We start from the raw sequence: 20,989 nt of genomic DNA on the forward strand, positions 1-20,989 counted from the left end.
ACATTATACATATTATGCCTACAATTGTTACATATTTTTTCATCTTGAGTGGGAAAAGATCTTGTTAGCTATTCCAAGAAGGTAAATCACTATCTTGTTTTCAATACCCTCTTATTTGATGGAGCTTTTGTTTTCTTTTCTCTTTTAAACTTCTAAGAAGTATACTGATTTACTTAAGACATTGCTTTACCTGGCAGTGTGGCTCTAGCCAGGAAAAGAAGAGTGTCAGTTCTTGTATTACCTAACTAACTGCTCATTTACTTGTTCATTATTGTACGTAAGTATTAATTGAGATCTTAAAGAAAAAGCAGAGTTAACTGGTTGAAGAGGAAGGAAACAGCTATGCAGGTAGAGTGAATGACACATGAAAAACCCTTAGGTGGGAACAAACACTTTGTGTTTAAGAAATTAAAAGGCAAGGTGATTGTAGCATAGAAAGCAAGGAGCCTAGAGTGATAGAAAGACCAGAATGAAAGCCTTGTTAGTGGTGAAGCATTTAGTCTTTATCTTAAATAATGGGGAGTGTTTTAAGCAAGAAAATAATAAAATCAGATTTGCAATTTGAGAAAAATTTCTCTGGCTGCATCTGGATAAACAATTTGAGGTACAAAATAAGCCAGATTAGTTATGGTGCTATTTTGGTACTTCATTGTAGAGGTGATGGCTTGGACAGATACGGTGGTAGTAGATATGGAGGGAAATGAATGGATTTGAGGGAAAGAATAGAGGATAAAACCTATAGACTGGGTATTTGCAATGATAGAGAACAGTATATCAAAGATGAGTTTTAGGGTTTTGATTTGGAAAACAATAAATAACATTTTAATTAATGGGGATAGAATTATTGGCAGAAGGCTAGTATGGCATGGGGTGATCATGAGTTTGATTTGGGGACAAAATACATTTGAGTTGTTTTTACATGAGCCAAGTAGAGCTATTAGGCAGGCAGTTGGGTGTAAGGGTCTGAAGTAGAGAAGAAATGTTTGGGCTGGAGACAGAACGAGACATTAGTATGTTAGTGTTGGTAGAAGTTGGTCAGGGTTGAGATCATCTAGAGACAGAAAATAGTGACAGAATATAGTGACAGAGCAGGAGGGCATAGGTCAAAGAGTTGGGGAATCTTCACATTTAATGTCAGTGTAGAGGAGGATGAGACTATAAAACGTACAGAAGAATGAATGGTGAGAGAAGCAGGGTGAGAAAAACTGGTGAATGGGCAGCATGGCGTCTTGTGCAAAAATCACATAATCATGGGCTTTTTGAGTTAGAATGTGTTATAAAAATCATCTAGTCAAATGATTTTATTTTACTAATGAATGAACTGAGAACCAGGAAAGAGAAGTGAATTATTTGATATAATAGAAAGTTCTGGAGTTATTCCTCTGCTCATTAAGTATAACACTACTGACTATGACACAAGAATGATGATGTGACTCATATTAACACTGGTGAATGGTATGATTCTTATATTTGAAATCAGAAGACCTTGGTTTGAATTTTTTTTCTAGCACTTTCTAGTTGAATGGCCTTTGACATGTTTCTTAAGCTCACTATCTTTACTTGCCCATCTATAAAAATAATATACCTATTATGAACTGAAGGTTAGATGATATATGTAAAAGTACTTTAGAAACTATAAAGCACTATATTAGAGGATTATTCAAAGTGTTTCTACAGAAGTATGAATAAATGAGATTAACTATGGAAATCACATGTCAAAAGAATTTCAAACGGAATTTTTCTCTGCCAGATGTTCAATTATAAAGCCACAGTAAATAGTTTGGTACTGGTACAGGAAAAGATGAGTCAGTGAAAGAGAGGGGAATACAGAAAAATAAAGGGAGAATTTAGTGTATGATAAAAGTGGTACAACAAATAAATCCATTATGTTGTTTAATATACTGCTTTGGTACCACCATCTAGTTATTTTTTGGGGAAAAGCTGGATTTCTATCTTATTACAAATAAATTACAGATGGATTGATAATTTTGGCTTCATAAAAAATTAAATCTATTTGGCATTAAAAAATCCTAGATTATAAATGGGGTTGAAAGTAAAATCACAAGTTAGAGAAATATATGCAGATGAAAAATGGGCAAATTCTGATATTCTAACAAGGAAATAATTTTTTTCCAGATTTACATGAAAACACAAATGCTCCAGTAAGAAAGTAGGCAAGGTCATGACCAGGAAATTCACAAATGTAATTATAAAAATGACCTATTAATATATGGGGACAGATTAAATCTTGTTAGTAATCAAAGAGATGCAAATCAAAATAATATGAGGCATTACTTCTTATCTGTTTGATTAACAGCAAGGAATAAGATTTACAATATATAGTGTTAATGCTGTGGGAAAATAAGCATACCTACTACAGTCCCAGAAAACTAACCAATCTAATCACATGGACCACAGTCTTCTCTAACTCAATGAAACTATGAGCCAAGCTGTGTAGGGCCACCCAAGACAGATGGATCATGGTGGAGAGATCTGACAAAATGTGATCCACTGGAGAAGGGAATGGCAAACCACTTCAGTATTCTTGCCCTGAGAACCCCATGAACAGTATGAAAAGGCAAAAAGATAGGACACTGAAAGATGAACTCTCCAGGTCAGTAGGTGCCCAATATGCTACTGGAGATCAGAGGAGAAATAACTCCAGAAAGCATGAAGGGATGGAGCCAAGCAAAAGCAACACCCAGTTGTGGATGTGACTGGTGATGGAAGCAAGGTCTGAGGCTGTAAAGAGCAATATTTCATAGGAACCTGGAATGGTTGGGTCCATGAATCAAGGCAAACTGGAAGTCATCAAACAGGAGATGGCAAGAGTCAATGTCAACATTTTAGGAATCAGTGAACTAAAATGGACTAGAATGGGTGAATTTAACTCAGATGACCATTATATCTACTACTGTGGGCAAGAATCCCTTAGCAGAAATGGACTAGCCATCACAGTCAACAAAAGAGTTCAAAATGCAGTACTTGGATGCAATCTCAAAAATGACAGAATGATCTCTGTTCATTTCCAAGGCAAACCATTCAATATCACGGTAATCCAAGCCTATGCCCCGACCAGTAATGCTGAAGAAGCTGAAGTTGAATGGTTCTATGAAGATCTACAAGACCTTCTAGAACTAACACCCAAAAAAGATATCCTTTTCATTATAGGGGACTGAAATGCAAAAGTATGAAGTCCAGAAACATCTGGAGTAACAGGCAAATTTGGCCTTGGAATACAGAACGAAGCAGGACAAAGGCTCATAGAGTTTTGCCAAGAAAATGCACTGGTCATAGCAAACACCCTCTTCCAACAACACAAGAGAAGACTCTACATATGGACATCACCAGATGGTCAACATCGAAATCAGGTTGATTATATTCTTTGCAGCCAAAGATGGAGAAGCTTTAACAGAGAGCAAAAACAAGACTGGGAGCTGATTGTGGCTCAGATAATGAACGCCTTATTGCCAAATTCAGACTTAAATTGAAGAAAGCAGGGAAAACCACTAGATGTTTCAGATATGACCTAAATCAAATCCCTTACAACTATACAGTGGAAGTGAGAAATAGAATTAAGGGACTAGATCTGATAGATAGAGTGCCTGATGAACTATGGACGGAGGTTCGTGACGCTGTACAGGAGACTGATCAAGACCATCCCCAAGAAAAAGAAATGCAAAAAAGCAAAATGGCTGTCTGGGAAAGCCTTACAAATAGCTGTGAAAAGAAGAGAAGCCAAAAGCAAAGGAGAAAATGAAAGATATACCCATTTGAATGCAGAGTTCCAAAGAATAGAAAGGAGAGATAAGAAAGCCTTCCTCAGTGATCAGTGCAAAGAAATAGAGTAAAACAATAGAATGGGAAAGACTAGAGATCTCTTCCAGAAAATTAGAGATATCAAGGGAATATTTCATGTAAAGATGGGCTCAAAAAAGGACAGAAATGGTATGGACCTAACAGAAGCAGAAGATATTAAGAAGAGGTGGCAAGAATACACAGAAGAACTGTACAGAAAAGATCTCATGACCCAGATAATCACGATGGTGTGAAACTCACCTAGAGCCAGACATCTTGGGATGTGAAGTCAAGTGGGCCTTAGGAAGTGTCACTACGAACAAAACTAGTGGAGGTGATGGCATTCATGTTGAGCTATTTCAAATCCTGGAAGATGATGCTGTGAAAGTGCTGCACTCAACATGCCAGCAAATTTGGAAAACTCAGCAGTGGCCACAAGACTGGAAAAGGTCAGTTTTCATTCCAATCTCAAAGAAAGGCAATGCCAAAGAATGCTCGAACTATGGCAGAATTGCACTCATCTCACACGCTAGTAAAGTAATGCTCAAAATTCTCCAAGCCAGGCTTCAACAATATGTGAACCGTGAACTTCCAGATGTTCAAGCTGGTTTTAGAAAAGGCAGAGGAACCAGAGATCAAATTGCCAACATCCAATGGATCATCGAAAAAGCAAGAGAGTTCCAGAAAAATATATATTTCTGCTTCATTGACTATGCCAAAGCCTTTGACTGGGTGGATTACAACAAACTGAAGAAAATTCTGAAAGAAATGGGAATACCAGACCACCTGATCTGCCTCTTGAGAAACCTGTATGCAGGTCAGGAAGCAACAGTTAGAACTGGACATGGAACAACAGACTGGTTCCAAAGAGGAAAAGGAATACGTCAAAGCTGTATATTGTCACCCTGCTTATTTAACTTCTATGCAGAGTATATCATGAGAAATGCTGGGCTGGAGGAAGCACAAGCTGGAATCAAGTTTGCTGGGAGAAATATCAATAACCTCAGATAAGCAGATGACACCACCCTTATGGCAGAAAGCAAAGAACAACTAAAGAGCCTCTTGATGAAAGTGAAAGAGGAAAGTGAACCAGTTGGCTTAAAGCTTGACATTTAGAAAACTAAGGTCATGACATCTTTCCCATCACTTAATGGCAGACAGATGGGTAAACAGTGGCTGACTTTATTTTTGCAGGCTCCAAAATCAATGTAGATGGTGACTTTAGCCATGAAATTAAAAGACGCTTACTCCTTGGAAGAAAAGTTATGACCAACCTATACAGGATATTAAAAAGCAGAGAGATTACTTTGCCAACAAATGTCCAACTACTCAAAGCTGTGGTTTTTCCAGTAGTCATCTATGGGATGTGAGAGTTAGACTATAAAGAAAGCTGAGTGTCAAAGAATTGATGCTTTTGAACTGTGGTGTTGGAGAAGCCTCTTGAGAATCCCTTGAACTGCAAGGGGATCCAACCAGTTCATCCTAAAGGAAATCAGTCATGAATATTCATTGGAAGGACTGATGTTGAAGCTGAAACTCTAATATTCTGGCCACCTGATGCAAAGAACTGACTCATTGGAAAAGACCCTGATGCTGGGAAAGGTTGAAGGCATGTGAGAAGGGGGCGACAGAGGATGAGATGGTTGGATGGCATCATGACTCAATGAGTTTGAGTAAATTACTGGAGTTGGTGATGGATAAGGAGGTCTGGTGTGCTGCAGTCATGGGATCGCAAAGAGTCAGATGACTGAACGACTGAACTGAAGTCAACTGAACTGAATGCATACTGGGACCGGTAAGAATGTAACGTAGGGCACTTGAGTGCAATCTAGAAATTAAAATAATTCTTAAAAATGCTTAGACCACTATATTGATCTAAACAAATGGATGCACAAAAACATGGAGAGATCAGACAAATAGAAGAATTTCAGTTCAGTTCAGTTCAGTCGCTCAGTCGTGTTCGACTCTTTGCGACCTCATGAATCGCAGCACGCCAGGCCTCCCTGTCCATCACCAACTCCTGGAGTTCACTCAAACTCACGTCCATCAAGTTGGTGATGCCATTCAGCCATCTCATCCTCTGTCATCCCCTTCTCCTCCTGTCCCCAATCCCTCTCAGCATGAGTCTTTTACAATGAGTCAACTCTTCACAGGAGGTGGCCAAAGTACTGGAGTTTCAGCTTCAGCATCATTCCTTCCAAAGAAATCCCAGGGCTGATCTCCTTCAAAATGGACTGATTGGATCTTCTTGCAGTCCAAGGGACTCTCAAGAGTCTTCTCCAACACCACAGTTCAAAAGCATCAATTCTTCGGCGCTCAGCCTTCTTCACAGTCCAACTCTCACATCCATACATGACTACTGGAAAAACTATAGCCTTGACTAGATGGACCTTAGTTGGCAAAGTAATGTAAAGCTTTTTAATATGCTGTCTAGGTTGGTCATAACTTTTCTTCCAAGGGGTAAGTGTCTTTTAATTTCATGGCTGCAGTCACCATCTGCAGTGATTTTGGAACCCAAAAAATAAAGTCTGACACTGTTTCCACTGTTTCCCCATCTATTTCCCATGAAGTGATGGGACTGGATGCCATGATCTTCGTTTTCTGAATGCTGAGCTTTAAGCCAACTTTTTCACTCTCCTCTTTCACTTTCATCAAGAGGCTTTTTAGCTCCTCTTCACTTTCTGCCATAAGGGTGGTGTCATCTGCATATCTGAGGTTATTGATATTTCTCCTGGCAATCTTGACTCCAGCTTGTGTTTTTTCCAGTCCAGCGTTTCTCATGATGTACTCTGCATATAAGTTAAATAAGCAGGGTGACAATGTATAGCCTTGACATACTCCTTTTTCTATTTGGAACCAGTCTGTTGTTCCATGTCCAGTTCTAACTTCAAATATACATTAAATTTCAAAGCATGACTTTTCACTCCACTTCTTAGGTGTGGCCTGTACATAGTGTCTTTCTTTCAAAGAGTATAATATGAAAAAGGGAGGAACTTCAGTGTATTAATAGAAATCTGACAAACACTACTAAAGCCAGGTGATCAATGTCAATAGTGATAAATCATGTTGATACTATATACCCCCATTTCATACAATGTAAAGAAAATGAAATTTTTCCTCTATAGTCTTCCTCCCTAAATCCCCATGCCCCTGTCTATCCATAAGCAAAAACATCAGAAAACCCCTAGTTGTGGGACATTTCTATAAAATACCTGACTAGTATGCTTCAAACTGTCAAGATTATCACCAGAAGTAAAATCTGACGAACTTTCAGAGCCTAAAAAAGACATAACAATTATGTAATTTGCTATCCTGGATGGGATCAGGAAACAGAAAAGAACATTAAGTAAAAGAGGAAATCCGAATAAAATATGAAATTTGTTTAATAACAATGTATTAACATTAGAGTTAATACATTAAAAGCAAGAGGATTCCAGAAAAACATCTATATCTATTTTATTGATTATGCAACAGCCTTTGACTGTGTGGATCACAACAAACAGTGAAAAATTCTTCAAAAGATGAGATTACCAGACCTCCTGACCTGCCTCCTGAGAAATCTGTATGCAGGTCAGGAAGCAACAGTTAGAACTGCACATGGAACAACAGCCTGGTTCAAAATCAGGAAAGGAGTATGTCAAGGCTGTATATTGTCATCCTGCTTATTTAACTGATATGCAGAGGACATCATGCAAAATCCAGGCTGGATGAAGTACAAGATTGTTTGAAAAAATATCAATAACCTCAGGTATGCAGATGACACCACCCTTATGGCAGAAAGTGAAGAACAACTAAAGAGCCTCTTGATGAAAGTGAAAGAGGAGAGTGAAAAAGTTGGCTTAAAGCTCAGCATTCAGAAAACTAAGATCATGGCATCCAGTCTCATCACTTCATGGCAAATAGATGGGGAAACAATCGAAACAGTGAAAGGCTATATTTTTTGGGGCTCCAGAATCACTGCAGATGGTGAATTCAGCCATGAAATTAAAAGACACTTGCTCCTTGGAAGAAAAGCTATGACCAACCTATTAAAAAGCAGAGACATTACTTTGCCAACAAAGGTCTCTCTAGTCAAAGCTATGATTTTTCCAGTAGTCATGTATGGATGTGAGAGTTGGACTAAAAAGAAAGCTGAGCGCTGAAGAATTGATGCTGTGAACTGTGTTGGAGAAGACTCTTGAGAGTCCCTTGGACTGCAAGGACAACCAGTCCATTCTAAAGGAAATCAGTCCTGAATATTCATTGGAAGGACTGATGCTGAAGCTGAAACTTCAATACTTTGGCCACCTGATGCAAAGAACTGACTCATTGGAAAAGACCCTGATTCTGGAAAGCATTGAAGGCAGGAGGAGAAGGGAATGACAGAGGATGAGATGGTTGGACGGCATCAGCGACTAGATGGACATGAGTTTGAGTAGGCTCTGGGAGTTGGTGATGGACAGGGATGCCTGGTGAGCTGTAGTCCATGGGATCTCAGAGTCGGACATGACTGAGTGACTAAACTGAACTGATTAACATTTGATCATTAATTGCAATAAATGTACTATTGTAAGGTGCTAAATAGCATCTTTGACTCAAGGGACATGAATTTGAGCAAACTCTGGGAGATGAAGGACAGGGAGACCTAGCATACTGCAGTCCTTGGAGTCACAAAGAGTAGGACATGACTTAGCAACTGAACAACAGAGTGTTAAACACAGAGGAAACTGGGTGTCATGTGTATGAGAATTCTATATTATCTTTGAAACTATTCTATAAATCAAAAATGCTTCTGAAATAAAATACTTGTTAAAACTGAAGAAAAATTTGAAAATCTTTAGAGAGAAATAAATGCATAAGCCTATATTCTGATAATTCTAGTCCTGGGAATATGTCCCAATAATATAATCATTCAGGTGCGCAAGTATGTATCAACAAGAATGGTCATCAGAATATTGAATATAATAGTGAAAAACTGGAAACAGTTTAAACATCTGTCAACAAAAGAGTGGTTAAATGAGGTATTGTATCTTTTTGCACTATAATAATGTTTAGTTATTTAAAATGGTAGATTTCTTCATTGATATTTAAATACTTCTGTCTCATATTCAAAAGCAGAGACATTACTTTGCTGACTAAGGTCCGTCTAGTCAAGGCTATGGTTTTTCCTGTGGTCATGTAGGGATGTGAGAGTTGGACTGTGAAGAAGGCTGAGCGCTAAAGAATTGATGCTTTTGAACTGTGGTGTTGGAGAAGACTCTTGAGAGTCCCTTGGACTGCAAGGAGATCCAACCAGTCCATTCTGAAGGAGATCAGCCCTGGGATTTCTTTGGAAGAAATGATGCTGAAGCTGAAGCTCCAGTACTTTGGCCACCTCATGTGAAGAGTTGACTCATTGGAAAAGAGTCTGATGCTGGGAGGGATTGGGGGCAGGAGGAGAAGGGGACGACAGAGGATGAGATGGCTGGATGGCATCACTGACTCGATGGACGTGATTCTGAGTGAACTCCGGGAGTTGGTGATGGACAGGGAGGCCTGGCGTGCTGAGATTCATGGGGTCGCAGAGAGTTGGACACGACTGAGTGACTGAACTGACTGAACTGATGACACATTTTTGAGAAAAAAATAGGAAAAAGCAAGCATATATAGTCTTATTCCATTGACAGCAAATTATATGTGTTTGTGCATGTATGATTATGAAGTTTACATGAAAGATACTTGGAACATCAAGATATTAATCGTGGGTAGATTAGTGTTGAGATTTTGTGCATGTTTCTTTTTTTAAGATTTCTTGAATGCCCTGAATTTTATACATTTGTGTTTTTTATCTTTACAACAAAAGACATTACTAAAATTTTCATTTTGATAACAAAATTTATATATGTTATGATTTGCTTTATAGACCATTTTTGAGAATAAATTAAAAATAACAAGTTAGATTGTACAATTTTTTTGGCATTGGAGAGTGTATTTTAAAGACTTACTGAATATCCTCTAAAGGTGCTGGTAGTACTTTTCAAAGAAACTTATTTAGTTTATGTTTTCACATTGCTGAAGGTGTTATATGTTGTGCTTTATGCCTTATGCCATTTCTCTCCAAATTAGTGTTTTGCAATTTTACATGTGCTCTATGAAGGATGAACTCACCCAACATATCTAGTCTCTCTAACAGAAACTGAATGACCTCTTTAGGGCTGAGGACATCTCTGGCATCTTGCTCTAATGACTGGTAGCCAGGTTCTAATTCCCTAGAATGAAGCTGGGATTTTCAAAATACACACTTTCAATTTATTCCCTTTTATTAAACTAGGTACACAGCTGAAACATTACAAGATGTCTTTGTGTGGGTATGAGGGCTTCATTATGAATAATGGTCCTCAGACTGGCCTCCTGAGATGTTTATCTCTAGGAGCTTCTTCAAGAAATTTAAGAATGGGCATTGGTTTGAAGCCTAAACAATGGGCTCTCATGACTCAAATGATATGACTAAGTATTGTTGATGATTTTTTAACAACAGGTTGGGAAGTGATAGTAGGAAGTTGGGGTCCAGTTCAGTTAAGTCGCTCAGTCATGTATGACTCTTTGCAACCCTATGAACTGCAGCACGCCAGGCCTCCCTGTCTATCACCGACTCCTGAAGTCCACCCAAACTTATGTCCATTGTGTTGGTGATGCCATCCAACCGTCTCATCCTCTGTCATCCCCTTCTCCTCCTGACCCTAATCCCTCCCAGCATCAGGGTCTTTTCAAATGAGTCAGCTGTCCGCATCAGGTGGCCAAAATATTGGAGTTTCAGCTTCAACATCAGTCCCTCCAATGAACACCCAGGACTGATCTCCTTTAGGATAGACTGGTTAGATCTCCTTGCAGTCCAAGGGACTCTCAAGAGTCTTCTCCAACACCACAGTTCAAAAGCATCAATTCTGTGCTCAGCTTTCTTTATAGTCCAACTCTCACATCCATACATGACCACTGGAAAAACCATAGCCTTGACTAGACAGAACTTTGTTGGCAAAGTAATGTCTCTGCTTTTTAATATACTGCTTAGGTTGGTCATAACTTTCCTTCCAAGGAGCTAGTGTCTTTTAGTTTCATGGCTGCAATCACCTACTGCAGTGATTTTGGAGCTCAGAAAAATAAAACAGCCACTGTTTCCACTGTTTCCCCATATATTTGCCATGAAGTGAAGTTGGGGAGGTAAGCATAAAATGCATTTCTATATTTTCTGAAATATGCCCTAATTCAAGCTTTCAACCCCTTGGTTTTCTTCTGGACCAGGGTAATGAGCTTCTAACTAGTCTTACTGTGTGTGGACTCTTCTCTTTATAATCTAATTTTTACATTCTGAACATGAATCTATCAGATCCTGTTTGCATCATTCTGCCTGTAGCTCAAGACTTTTTGTCTACAAAATAAAACCCAAATTTGTTATTAGCTAAGGACATTTTCTTCTCTGTCTTGGCTCATGTTTTAGCTGTGGTATGCTTTACTCATTCTAAAAATCAGCCTGAAAATCATCTTTTATAAGAAACCATCTCTCATCTCCAGGATAGGATATAATTTATCCTCTTAGCACAAATTTATATCCAATATCTGATATCTACTCCACTTTCTGTATGTCCACTGCATTTGGCGGGATTAATGTTTAATGTTTATTGAAGGAACAGGAGGCTCCCACTTCTGACATAACCAACTGATGTTCCCCAATATTAGCCCTACCTCTGCCTCCTGGCCTAGATTCTGTTCCCAAATTATTCTGGTTCAGTTGTTTATTCTGATCTCATTAAACACTTAAACAATATACCTAACTTCCCTTGCTCTAATTTTATGCTCACGGAGCACTTTTCTCATAACTTGGCTCCCAGTATAATTTGTCTCTAGGGGTAAAGGTTGTCAGACAAGCAGATGACTCAATCCCCCATCCATTATAGGCCTCATTATAGCTTAACTCAGTGATTCCAAAGTGAGGTCCCTGGACAATTAGCGTCAGCATAACCTGGGAACTTGCTAAAATGAAAGTTCTAACTACTGAATCAGAAATTCTGACATTGGGGCCCAGAGATCTGTTTTTTAATAAGCCTTCCAGGTGATTTTGTTACATGCCAAAGTTGTAGATCCATTGGATTAATTTATATTCTTAAGAGTTTCAGAAAAGGTAATGTAAGTAAGCTGAGATTGGTCAGCGCTGACTCTGCAGGGCTGAAGGCCAAACCCTGGTCTACGACAATAAACTAGGGGTCTGCTTGTGAGATTTATTGGCAGGCAGCCTTGGGGCCTCTTCATTTGAGAAACCAGACTTGCTTTGTTTATTTTCTATGTTGATCACTGAAGCAAAGTATGATTTGTCCAAACTATGTTGATATGTATTTTAACACATACTACCTATGTGCTTAGCTGCATAAGAAAAAAGGAACGAAGGCAAAATGAAAATGATTAAAAAAACAAACTCAAGAATAGAGAAATGCTCAAATTTCACAAACAATAGACTTCCAATTTTTGAAGCCATAATCATAAAAAATATACTTACTCATGACCTAAAGCTCTTCACTTATGATGTAAGAAAATGTGAATAAGAACCAATGTACAAGCAAATTGACTTGGAAGAAGTATGATGAAACACATCCTTCACCATTCAGGGAAGGAAAATATGCATCTAGCAGTTGTAAATATATCACAAAATATTAGGTTTATTATCATATTTGTTTTATGATAAAATAAAGAACAAAGACAAATATTAACTTACCATAGATTCAATATTTCCACTCAAAGTCCTATATTTCTCTGTAGCTGGTGAACTTAACTCATCACTATATTGAACATTCAGGATTTGAATGCTGCTTTGGTAAAAGGAAGATTTTTGATCTGTAAAACAAGGAAAGGGCAGAATCAGTCTCACATTACTGAGTACTTTAATTTTTATTTCAGGATTATTTAGGCTATGTTATACAATTAAAAAAATTTAATTCCTTTAAAAGGAAAAGATTCTAAACAGTAAAAATGTAACTATAATAAAATTATTTTCTCTTTCAGTCTTTAAAAAGATTGGCAAAGTTGAAACATTAAAAATGCATGAAAATCAGAGCAGCATTATTTGAGAAATTAAATTGTTCAGCAGTATCATAATTTTCACTCCTACTATATTTTAGGGATATTTGTGATTGCAGATATATTCACTCAAGAATTATTGATGTCTATAACATGCTATTATTATTCATTCATTATTAAGGAATAATCCGAAATGATTCTGAATAGTTTTAAAAATTATTTCAAATGCCATTCTTTTTAGAGGAATTAATGACCTGTCAGTTTTCTGGACTAAGCTAGTCTAGAAAATAACTATTCTGACAAAACAGCTAATCTGGTTGTTCATTGTTAACTCTTTCTATCAGAAATGGTCTTACAAAGGATGTTAAATTTTATGAAGGAAATGAAAATTCCTAACACACTTGTACATATCTTAGAAACATTATGAACATGGACATAACCTAATCTGTCTCAGGAAAAAAATCCCTGTTTCCATCTGATCATGCGTATACATAATTTATACAGAGAAATATCTCAATCAGGGAAAGCATTTGAGATCCTGGGGATAGGGTAGTATGGTCCTTTGTGGCGGAAGGACAAGTCTTTCTAGGGCCATGAATGGTCACCGAATACACTTTGAAAGAGGGCTTAGGCTCCTGTCTTTGTGTTTAAGTGTGATAATAGTGTTGTTAGAAGGGAAAATTCATTAAATCTGAAACTTGATGTTGGTTTTTCCTACTTCTGTAATTCACCTTGCACATAATAGTGTCTAGGTGATTTGATAGCAAAATATAGTCCAAAGTAAAATTTAGCTACAATTTTATAATTCGATTGACTGAAAAGACTATTACTAGTTACTGGAATAAATTTATTCTCACTTAATCTCTACCCTTAAACATACCCGTATACCTTCATTCTCTTCTTATCCCAGCCCCAATTATTTAAATAATGCAATGGGATTATAGCTGAAATTTAAAAAAAATAGATCATAGCATATATTATCTAGTGAAATTTGACACATTTTATCTACATTAAAACCTCTGAAAGAATATTCACTGGGATATTAAGTTGTGTGTAAGCTTGTTTTTAAGCTCTTTCTACTTCTTTTTGTGTGTTTGTGTGTGCCTTACATCTGATTTTATTTTTTTATATAAATTTATTTATTTTAATTGGAGGTTAATTACTTTACAATATTGTATTGGTTTTGCCATACATCAACATGAATCTGCCACAGGTATACACGTGTTCCCCATCCTGAACCCCCTCCCTCCTCCCTCCCCGTACCATCCCTCTGGGTCGTCTCAGTGCACCAGCCCCAAGCATCCAGTACCATGCATCGAACCTGGACTGGCGATTCGCTTCATATATGATATTATACATGTTACAATGCCATTCTCCCAAATCATCCCACCCACCCTCTCGCTCTCCCACAGAGTCCAAAATACTGTTCTATACATCTGTGTCTCTTTTCTGCTCTTAAGATTGTTTTCAGGACACAGATCATGAATTAATGAATATTTAGGTACATCCAACTTTTTAGATTTTGAAACTTAAGGTGCTTTGCAATATTTTAAATAAAGAAGGAAATTATAAGGTTAATGAAAAACAAAACAAGTGAACTCTAGCATCAGATAAATACTGTCTTTTTCGTTGGCTAGAATAATCCTTGCCTGGGTAATAATGTTGTTTGGTATACTAAAAAAGACCAAAACTAAATAAACAAATAAAATAGAAGAGAAAAAAATACTGAATTATAGAAAATATAAACATGAGAATATATTTAGAGGTATATAAATAAAATATATACTTATGTTGTATTAAAAAATAAAAGTGGCAATAAAAGAGAGAAGGCCAAACTTTGAATCTGAAAGTATATTCAGTTAATTCATCTGAGAAGTGGTATTTATCTTTTGGTACTTACCAAAAGCTAAAAAGTAGACAAGTAGACCTATGATCACTGCCAGGATCACCACCACTGCGACAACGACAAAAAACACTATGTATGGATTCAGGGATCTTGAGGCTGATGTCACTCGTGCTGGCCTTAGAACAAGGGGAAAAGATCAAAGCTCATACATTTCATTCAGAGAAGCCATCATTTCAGCACTTCTGAAGTCTCTTAGGTTGCACATGGTTCTATCATAGAAAATTGATTGGTTCTTTTTTTTATTTATTATTTGGAAGTTAATTGCTTTACAATATCATGTTGGTTTTCACCATACAAATAGCAATATGACTCTGAAATGAAATCAAACTGAACAACACTCTCTTTAATGGTATTTCTTAACATTTTTAAAGCACTAAATGTTGACATTTAGGTAGTTTGATAGAAGAATAAGGAAATATGATTTATGGTTTTTAACTACTTTTCCTTCTTCTGATAGTTAATAAGTTTCTCAAGAATAACAACTCTTTTCTGTTTTACTACAACTTCTAAAACCCTTGTTGGACACTACTGTAGTAAGCTCCCTTACCTGGGCACCATCCCCAGGGATATGCTGAAGAGAGATCAATTTTGGTGGGAAGAAGGGCATAGGGAGTCAGAATAGTAGCATTTCTCACAGTAATAGCCTCTATATTATTAAAATGAGGATATGGCTAGAAGCTGAAAGCTGAGATCCAAGAGAGTAACAAGTACTTATAATTAATTAGAACTGTACTAGCAGCAGTGGATTTGTATGATTTTGTTCACTCATGAATTTATCAATAGCAGTGTAAGCCAACAGATTTGTACTAACACAGTATCTCATTTCTAGATTGTAGTAGCTGATTTCTTGGATTATATTAGGCATATAATCCAAGCACTTCATCACTGTCTCCTTTCCCACCACAAACACTCACACTGGGAAGGTCACCAGAAGTACCGTGTATAAATTCCTATTTTATCCCTGTTTGCTTGAAGATCATATTGTCATTTATTTGAGATTTTCTTCTTCTGACAAATGGGACTAATACTTGCTTCTTAAAGCTGTTTTAAAAATCAATGAGGTTATGTTATGTAGGCTATTTAAAGTGTATAAAGTAGATATTTCTACTAAATATATTATCTGCTAGGCTGTGAGAACTTTGAAGATAAAGTTGGTATTCATGCATATGTTTCTAACACTTTGTAGGCTACTTGGTATATATAGGTGGTGCATGCTAAGTCATTTCAGTCTTGTCTGACTTTTTGCTCCTCTGTCCATGGCATTCTCCAGGCAAGGATACTGGAATGGGTTGCCATGCTCTCCTCCAGGAGATCTTCCTGACCCAGGGAGCGACCAGGAAGCAAACCCACATCTTTTATGTCTACCTGCTTTGGTAGGCAGGTTCTTTACTACTAGGATCACCTAGGATTTATGATATTTATAAATATTTGTTGTATATGTTAACTCCTGTGTTTCAGTTTTAAAAGCCTTAACAGAACTGAAAAGCAGTTACATTTTGCCATAATACAGTCAGACTTCCATTTCTTTCTTTTTGTTTTGCTAACATTCTGATGTATATAGGAAGGGGATGATCTGAGAGTCAGTGACTCTGAGTGTAGGTTTCACAGCAGGGTTGCCTGGTATTTGGGCTTTACGCAACTCACACTGATGAAGGGGCATCTCCCACTTTGTATCACCTGTGCATTGAAGGCCCTGGATATGGGACCAGTATCATTTCAGAGGAATTCCCTTGTAGCTCAGCTGGTAAAGAATCTGCCTGCAATGCAGGAGACCCTGGCTTGATTTCTGGGTTGGGAAGTTCCTCTGGAGAAGGGATAGGCTACCCATTCCAGTATTCCTGGGCTTCCCTGGTGGCTCAGATGGTAAAGAATCCACCCAGAATGTGAGAGACCTGGGTTCAACCCCTTGGTTGGGAAATTCCCCTGAAGGAGGGCATGGCAACCCACTCCAGTATTCTTGCATGGAGAATCCCGGTGGACAGAGGAGCCCAGCAGGCTGCAGTCCATGGGGTTGCAAAAAGTCGAACATGACTGAATGGCTAAGCACATCATTTCAGAAGATTATTGGAAGACTTGCTGACTTTTTTGTTGAATAAACATTAAACATTATAAAAATTGACCAGTTCAAATATTATTGTTTAATAAAATGGCATTTAAATTCATGAAAATAGGAATAACATAATCTCAGAATAACAAAAAAGATGAATAATTTAGCCTTAGCTTAATGATGTATTTTTACTCCATTGCTCTTATTAATTTTGCTATGCTAGTGAAAACTGACTTTCACTAACACTGAGTCCAGAGTCCAACATTTGGGAATAACTAACTGTATGCTGGGAAAGATAGAAGGTGGGAGGAGAATGGGACGACAGAGGATGAGATGGTTGGGTGGCATCACTGACTCAATGGACACGAGTTTGAGTAAACTCTGGGAGTTGGTGATGGACAGAGAGGCCTGGAGTGCTGCAGTCTGTGGAGTCACAAAGAGTCAGACACAACTGAACAGCTGAACTCAACTGAACTGAACTGAACTGTAGTCATTTTCTAAATAGGATAAAATTAGTACATTGATATTTGCTAACTTTTTAAGCCTCAGTTTACTCTTCTGTTTCTTTGAAGTCTTGCTGTGGCTGGTGACACGTGGTCACAGTTGCGCACTGTTTGACGTTTGCAAGTTGTGAATGTCAGTGGGTGCTTGGCAGGGTAGAGCCAAAAGAAGAGCTGGAAACAAGCCATCCCAAAGTATCACCTCAACTATCAGGAACCAGCTGTATTTCCAGAGATGAGTAGAAGTGTCAAGATTTATTAGTGTAGAGTGAGAAATTACTAAAAACTAGGCTTAAGTTGAAAGCTGAAATAACAACAACAACAACAAAAACAACCAAAACAAAACCCCAAAGCAAAGGCTAGAGTCAGCATATGCTTTAGCTTGGATGAGCCTCTCATGGGAATGGTTTTCGAGGCAACTTTGCTTCAGTTCATGGAAAACATCTTAAAACTCAGTGGCTGAAAAACACCATGAGACATATGACTCAATAAACAAAGGGTGTGGACCTCAAATTAGCTTAATCTCACAAGCTGTATTTAATTACATAACAATGTGTTGTTCCACTTTGTAGAAACAACTTAAGAAGTATCTGTTCTCTTGTTGGTATCTGCTCTCTTGTTACAGGTTCAACTTGTCATTGAGCCTTTGTATGTGGCTGATTATAAAGCTTATGACAACACACACTAAATTGTGTTCAGTGTTTGCTTTGCAAATTCTTAGGGAAAATAAGTTTGCTAACACTGTCTGAATTTTGGCTCACAAGCAGTGGAAATCTGCAAGTAAATACTTTGCTTTTAAAGCAGTATCTTAATCAGTGAAGTTTTTAGTGCTTGTGTTTAAACAGCAAAACAAATATATAGCTGTAACATGTTTAACCAGCTTCCGCCTCCTTCTTTCTCTCATTGACTTGGAAAATTACAAGAATGTTGAAAAACATATTCTATGCTCTTATGAGAACCTAAATGGCAGACTTTATACATGTTTATTGCCAATCTACATAATAGTCTTATAAGGTGGACATTATGACCAGTGTTTGGAAGATAGGCAAACTGAGGCTCAGAGAAACGTAAATAACTCATAATTTTTCAGGAGTGACAGAGACTGGAAATAGAAAGGGCGGTTAGAATGTAAGAACATGGACTTCCTCTGACATACACTTCCTCCCTCACACTACAAGAGACAGAAAAGCTTTGGGACTCTTATCTCTCCTGATATCACTTGGAGGAAGCAAAGAGAATCAACAGCTATTGAGTTTTTGCTGCTACTGCTAAGTCACTTCAGTCATGTCCAACTCTGTGCGACCCCATAGACGGCAGCCCACCAGGCTTCCCGTCCCTGGGATTCTCCAGGCAAGAACACTGGAGCGGGTTGCCATTTCCTTCTCCAATGCATGAAAGTGAAAAGCGAAAGTGAAGTCGCTCAGTCGTATCCGACCCTCAGCGACCCCATGGACTGAATCTACCAGGCTCCTCCGTCCATGGGATTTTCCAGGCAAGAGTGCTGGAGTGGGGTGCCATTGCCTTAGTTTTTATTAAATTGAGCACTAGGATTTTGTTCTTACACATAGTATATGTGCAATAAGATAATTGTTGGTTTAATTTGAGAGTACGTCTTAGATTAATATATCAGATTTATGTAAGAGTACTAGTTAATTTTGTCCATCAACACATAGTTAGAACCAATAAATGGTTGTTGATTAATAGAGTCACTTGGCAATGGCTTTCCATTATTTGTAAGAATAGAGGAAAACAGGGAAAGGTAATTACAAATTCAGATATACATTGTCTGTAGAGGACTTTTAGACAGTTTTGTGTCTCTTTGAATAAGATTTAAGGTATGATATAAAGGTTTGGTCCATGATTGCTTTTTCCTGATATATATTCTTCCTCGCTGATCCCATCCTACACCCTGGTTTCAGGTAGCATTTAATAAGGTAATATTTTCTGAGATAGATTTTCCCCCTCAGATCTCAGTCTCTGAGCTCCACACCATTATTTCCAGCTGTGCATTGGACATCTTATGGTAGTTTTACAGTCTCCTTAAGTATAACAGTTGGGCTTCCCTGGTGGCTCAGAGGTTAAAAGCGTCTGCCTGCAAGGTGGGAGACCCAGGTTCAATCCCTGGGTCGGGAAGATCCCCTGGAGAAGGAAATGGCAACCCACTCCAGTATTCTTGCCTGGAGAATCCCATGGATGGAGGAGCCTGGTAGGTTACAGTCCACGGGGTCGCAAAGAGTCGGACACGACTGAGCGACTTCACTTTCACTTCACTAAGTATAACAGTTAAGTTCAAAACTGAACTTGCTGTCTTTTTCTCCAGGTTTTTTCTCCTCCCTGCTATTTCTAATACTGGGAATGTCCCTACCATCTATTTAGTACCATAAATTAAAGACCTAAGATTTAGTTATACCTGCTCCTTCTTGATAATTTTCCACTTTTGAGAGGTCACTGAATGGTGTTTATCCTACTGCCTAAATCTTTCTGTTCATTCTTCTCTCTCAATTCTGGATGTTATCATCTTGTATTATGTGAAATGCCCGTTAACCGGTCTCCTTTCTTCCATTACCTAATTAAGAGACATTTGGTGTGTGCCTGCGATGGTCTAGGCAGAATGTAATTGCTGGAAATACAATGAAAAGAAACAATCATAGCAGTCCTAATAGTGAGAGGAGAGAAATGAATAAGATAAGTAGGTAAAATAAAGGAAAAATAAAAGCAAAGAGATGAGAAAGGGAATTATATGGGATGCTGAAAATTTAAATAGAGTGACCAGGCAAGGCCTTGCTGAGGAGTTGACATTTGAGTAAAGATCAGAAGGAGGAGAATGAGCAAGCCATAAAGATATCAGGGGGAGAATTATCTAGGTGGAAGAACAGCAGTTTCAAGGCCGTGAGCCAGGAACTCACAGGGTAAATCTGAGGACCATTAAGAGAGGCAACTGAACTGAGTGGAGTGAGACAGGGGTGGGGGACATTGACATTGAAAGAAAATAATGTCAGAAAGATAAGGAGCAGGGAGGCAGTGGTTGGGGGAAAATCATTTAGGGTTTTGCACTTAAGGACTTTGATGTTTATTCTGTGTGAGACAGGGTCTTTGAGGGTTTTGAGCAAAGGCATGACATCAGATCTATTTCTTTAATAGGTGCCCACTGTGGGTACTTCATGGGGAGTAGTGAGCCTGCGATGGAGAGGGAGACCTCTTGCATGTATGCTAAGATGCTTCAATTGTGTCTGACTCTTTGTGACCCTATGGACTGTAGCCTGTCAGGCTTCTCTGTCTATGGGATTCTCCAGGCAAGAATACTGGAGTGGGTTGCCATTTCCTCCTCCAGGAAGACCTCTTAAGAGGTCACTAAATAACTAAAGTGAGAGACAATGATAGTTTAGAAAAGGGTGGTAGAAGTGGAGATGATGAAAAGTGGTAAGAATCTATATATATTTTGAATTTAGGCCTTAGAGGATTTGCTGATGATTCACTTACGAGATGTGGGAAAAGGAGGAATCCAGACTGAATTCAGGATTTTGCCTCTTTCCAATCAACCCTTTAAAATCCTTCAAGTGCTTAAAAAAATGTAAATCTTAGGGTCCGATATCCTCCCTTCCAATAATACCTCATTTTAAATTTATCTACAGCTCATCAAAAATCCTCAGATGGCATTCAAACCGTCCATGGCATTTAAGGCCAACCTCTGCAACTTTATCTTCTGTCACAGCC

At 38.1% G+C, this 20,989-nt stretch overlaps 1 protein-coding gene across 1 annotated transcript in view; it reads right to left on the reverse strand.

Annotated features, from left to right (window-relative positions):
• The window catches only part of TMPRSS11D (transmembrane protease, serine 11D), a 60,032-nt gene that overhangs the window by 22,939 nt on the left and 16,104 nt on the right, over positions 1 to 20,989 (reverse strand). The window contains exons 2-3 of the mRNA XM_013964668.2: positions 14,723 to 14,844; positions 12,521 to 12,639 (exon numbers count right to left, since the gene is read on the reverse strand). Coding sequence (XP_013820122.1) covers positions 12,521 to 12,639; positions 14,723 to 14,844 — 241 coding nt within the window. The remainder of the gene's footprint in view (positions 1 to 12,520; positions 12,640 to 14,722; positions 14,845 to 20,989) is intronic.

This window comes from Capra hircus, chromosome 6 (genome assembly GCF_001704415.2).
Source record: "Capra hircus breed San Clemente chromosome 6, ASM170441v1, whole genome shotgun sequence".
Classification (NCBI taxonomy): domain Eukaryota; kingdom Metazoa; phylum Chordata; class Mammalia; order Artiodactyla; family Bovidae; genus Capra; species Capra hircus.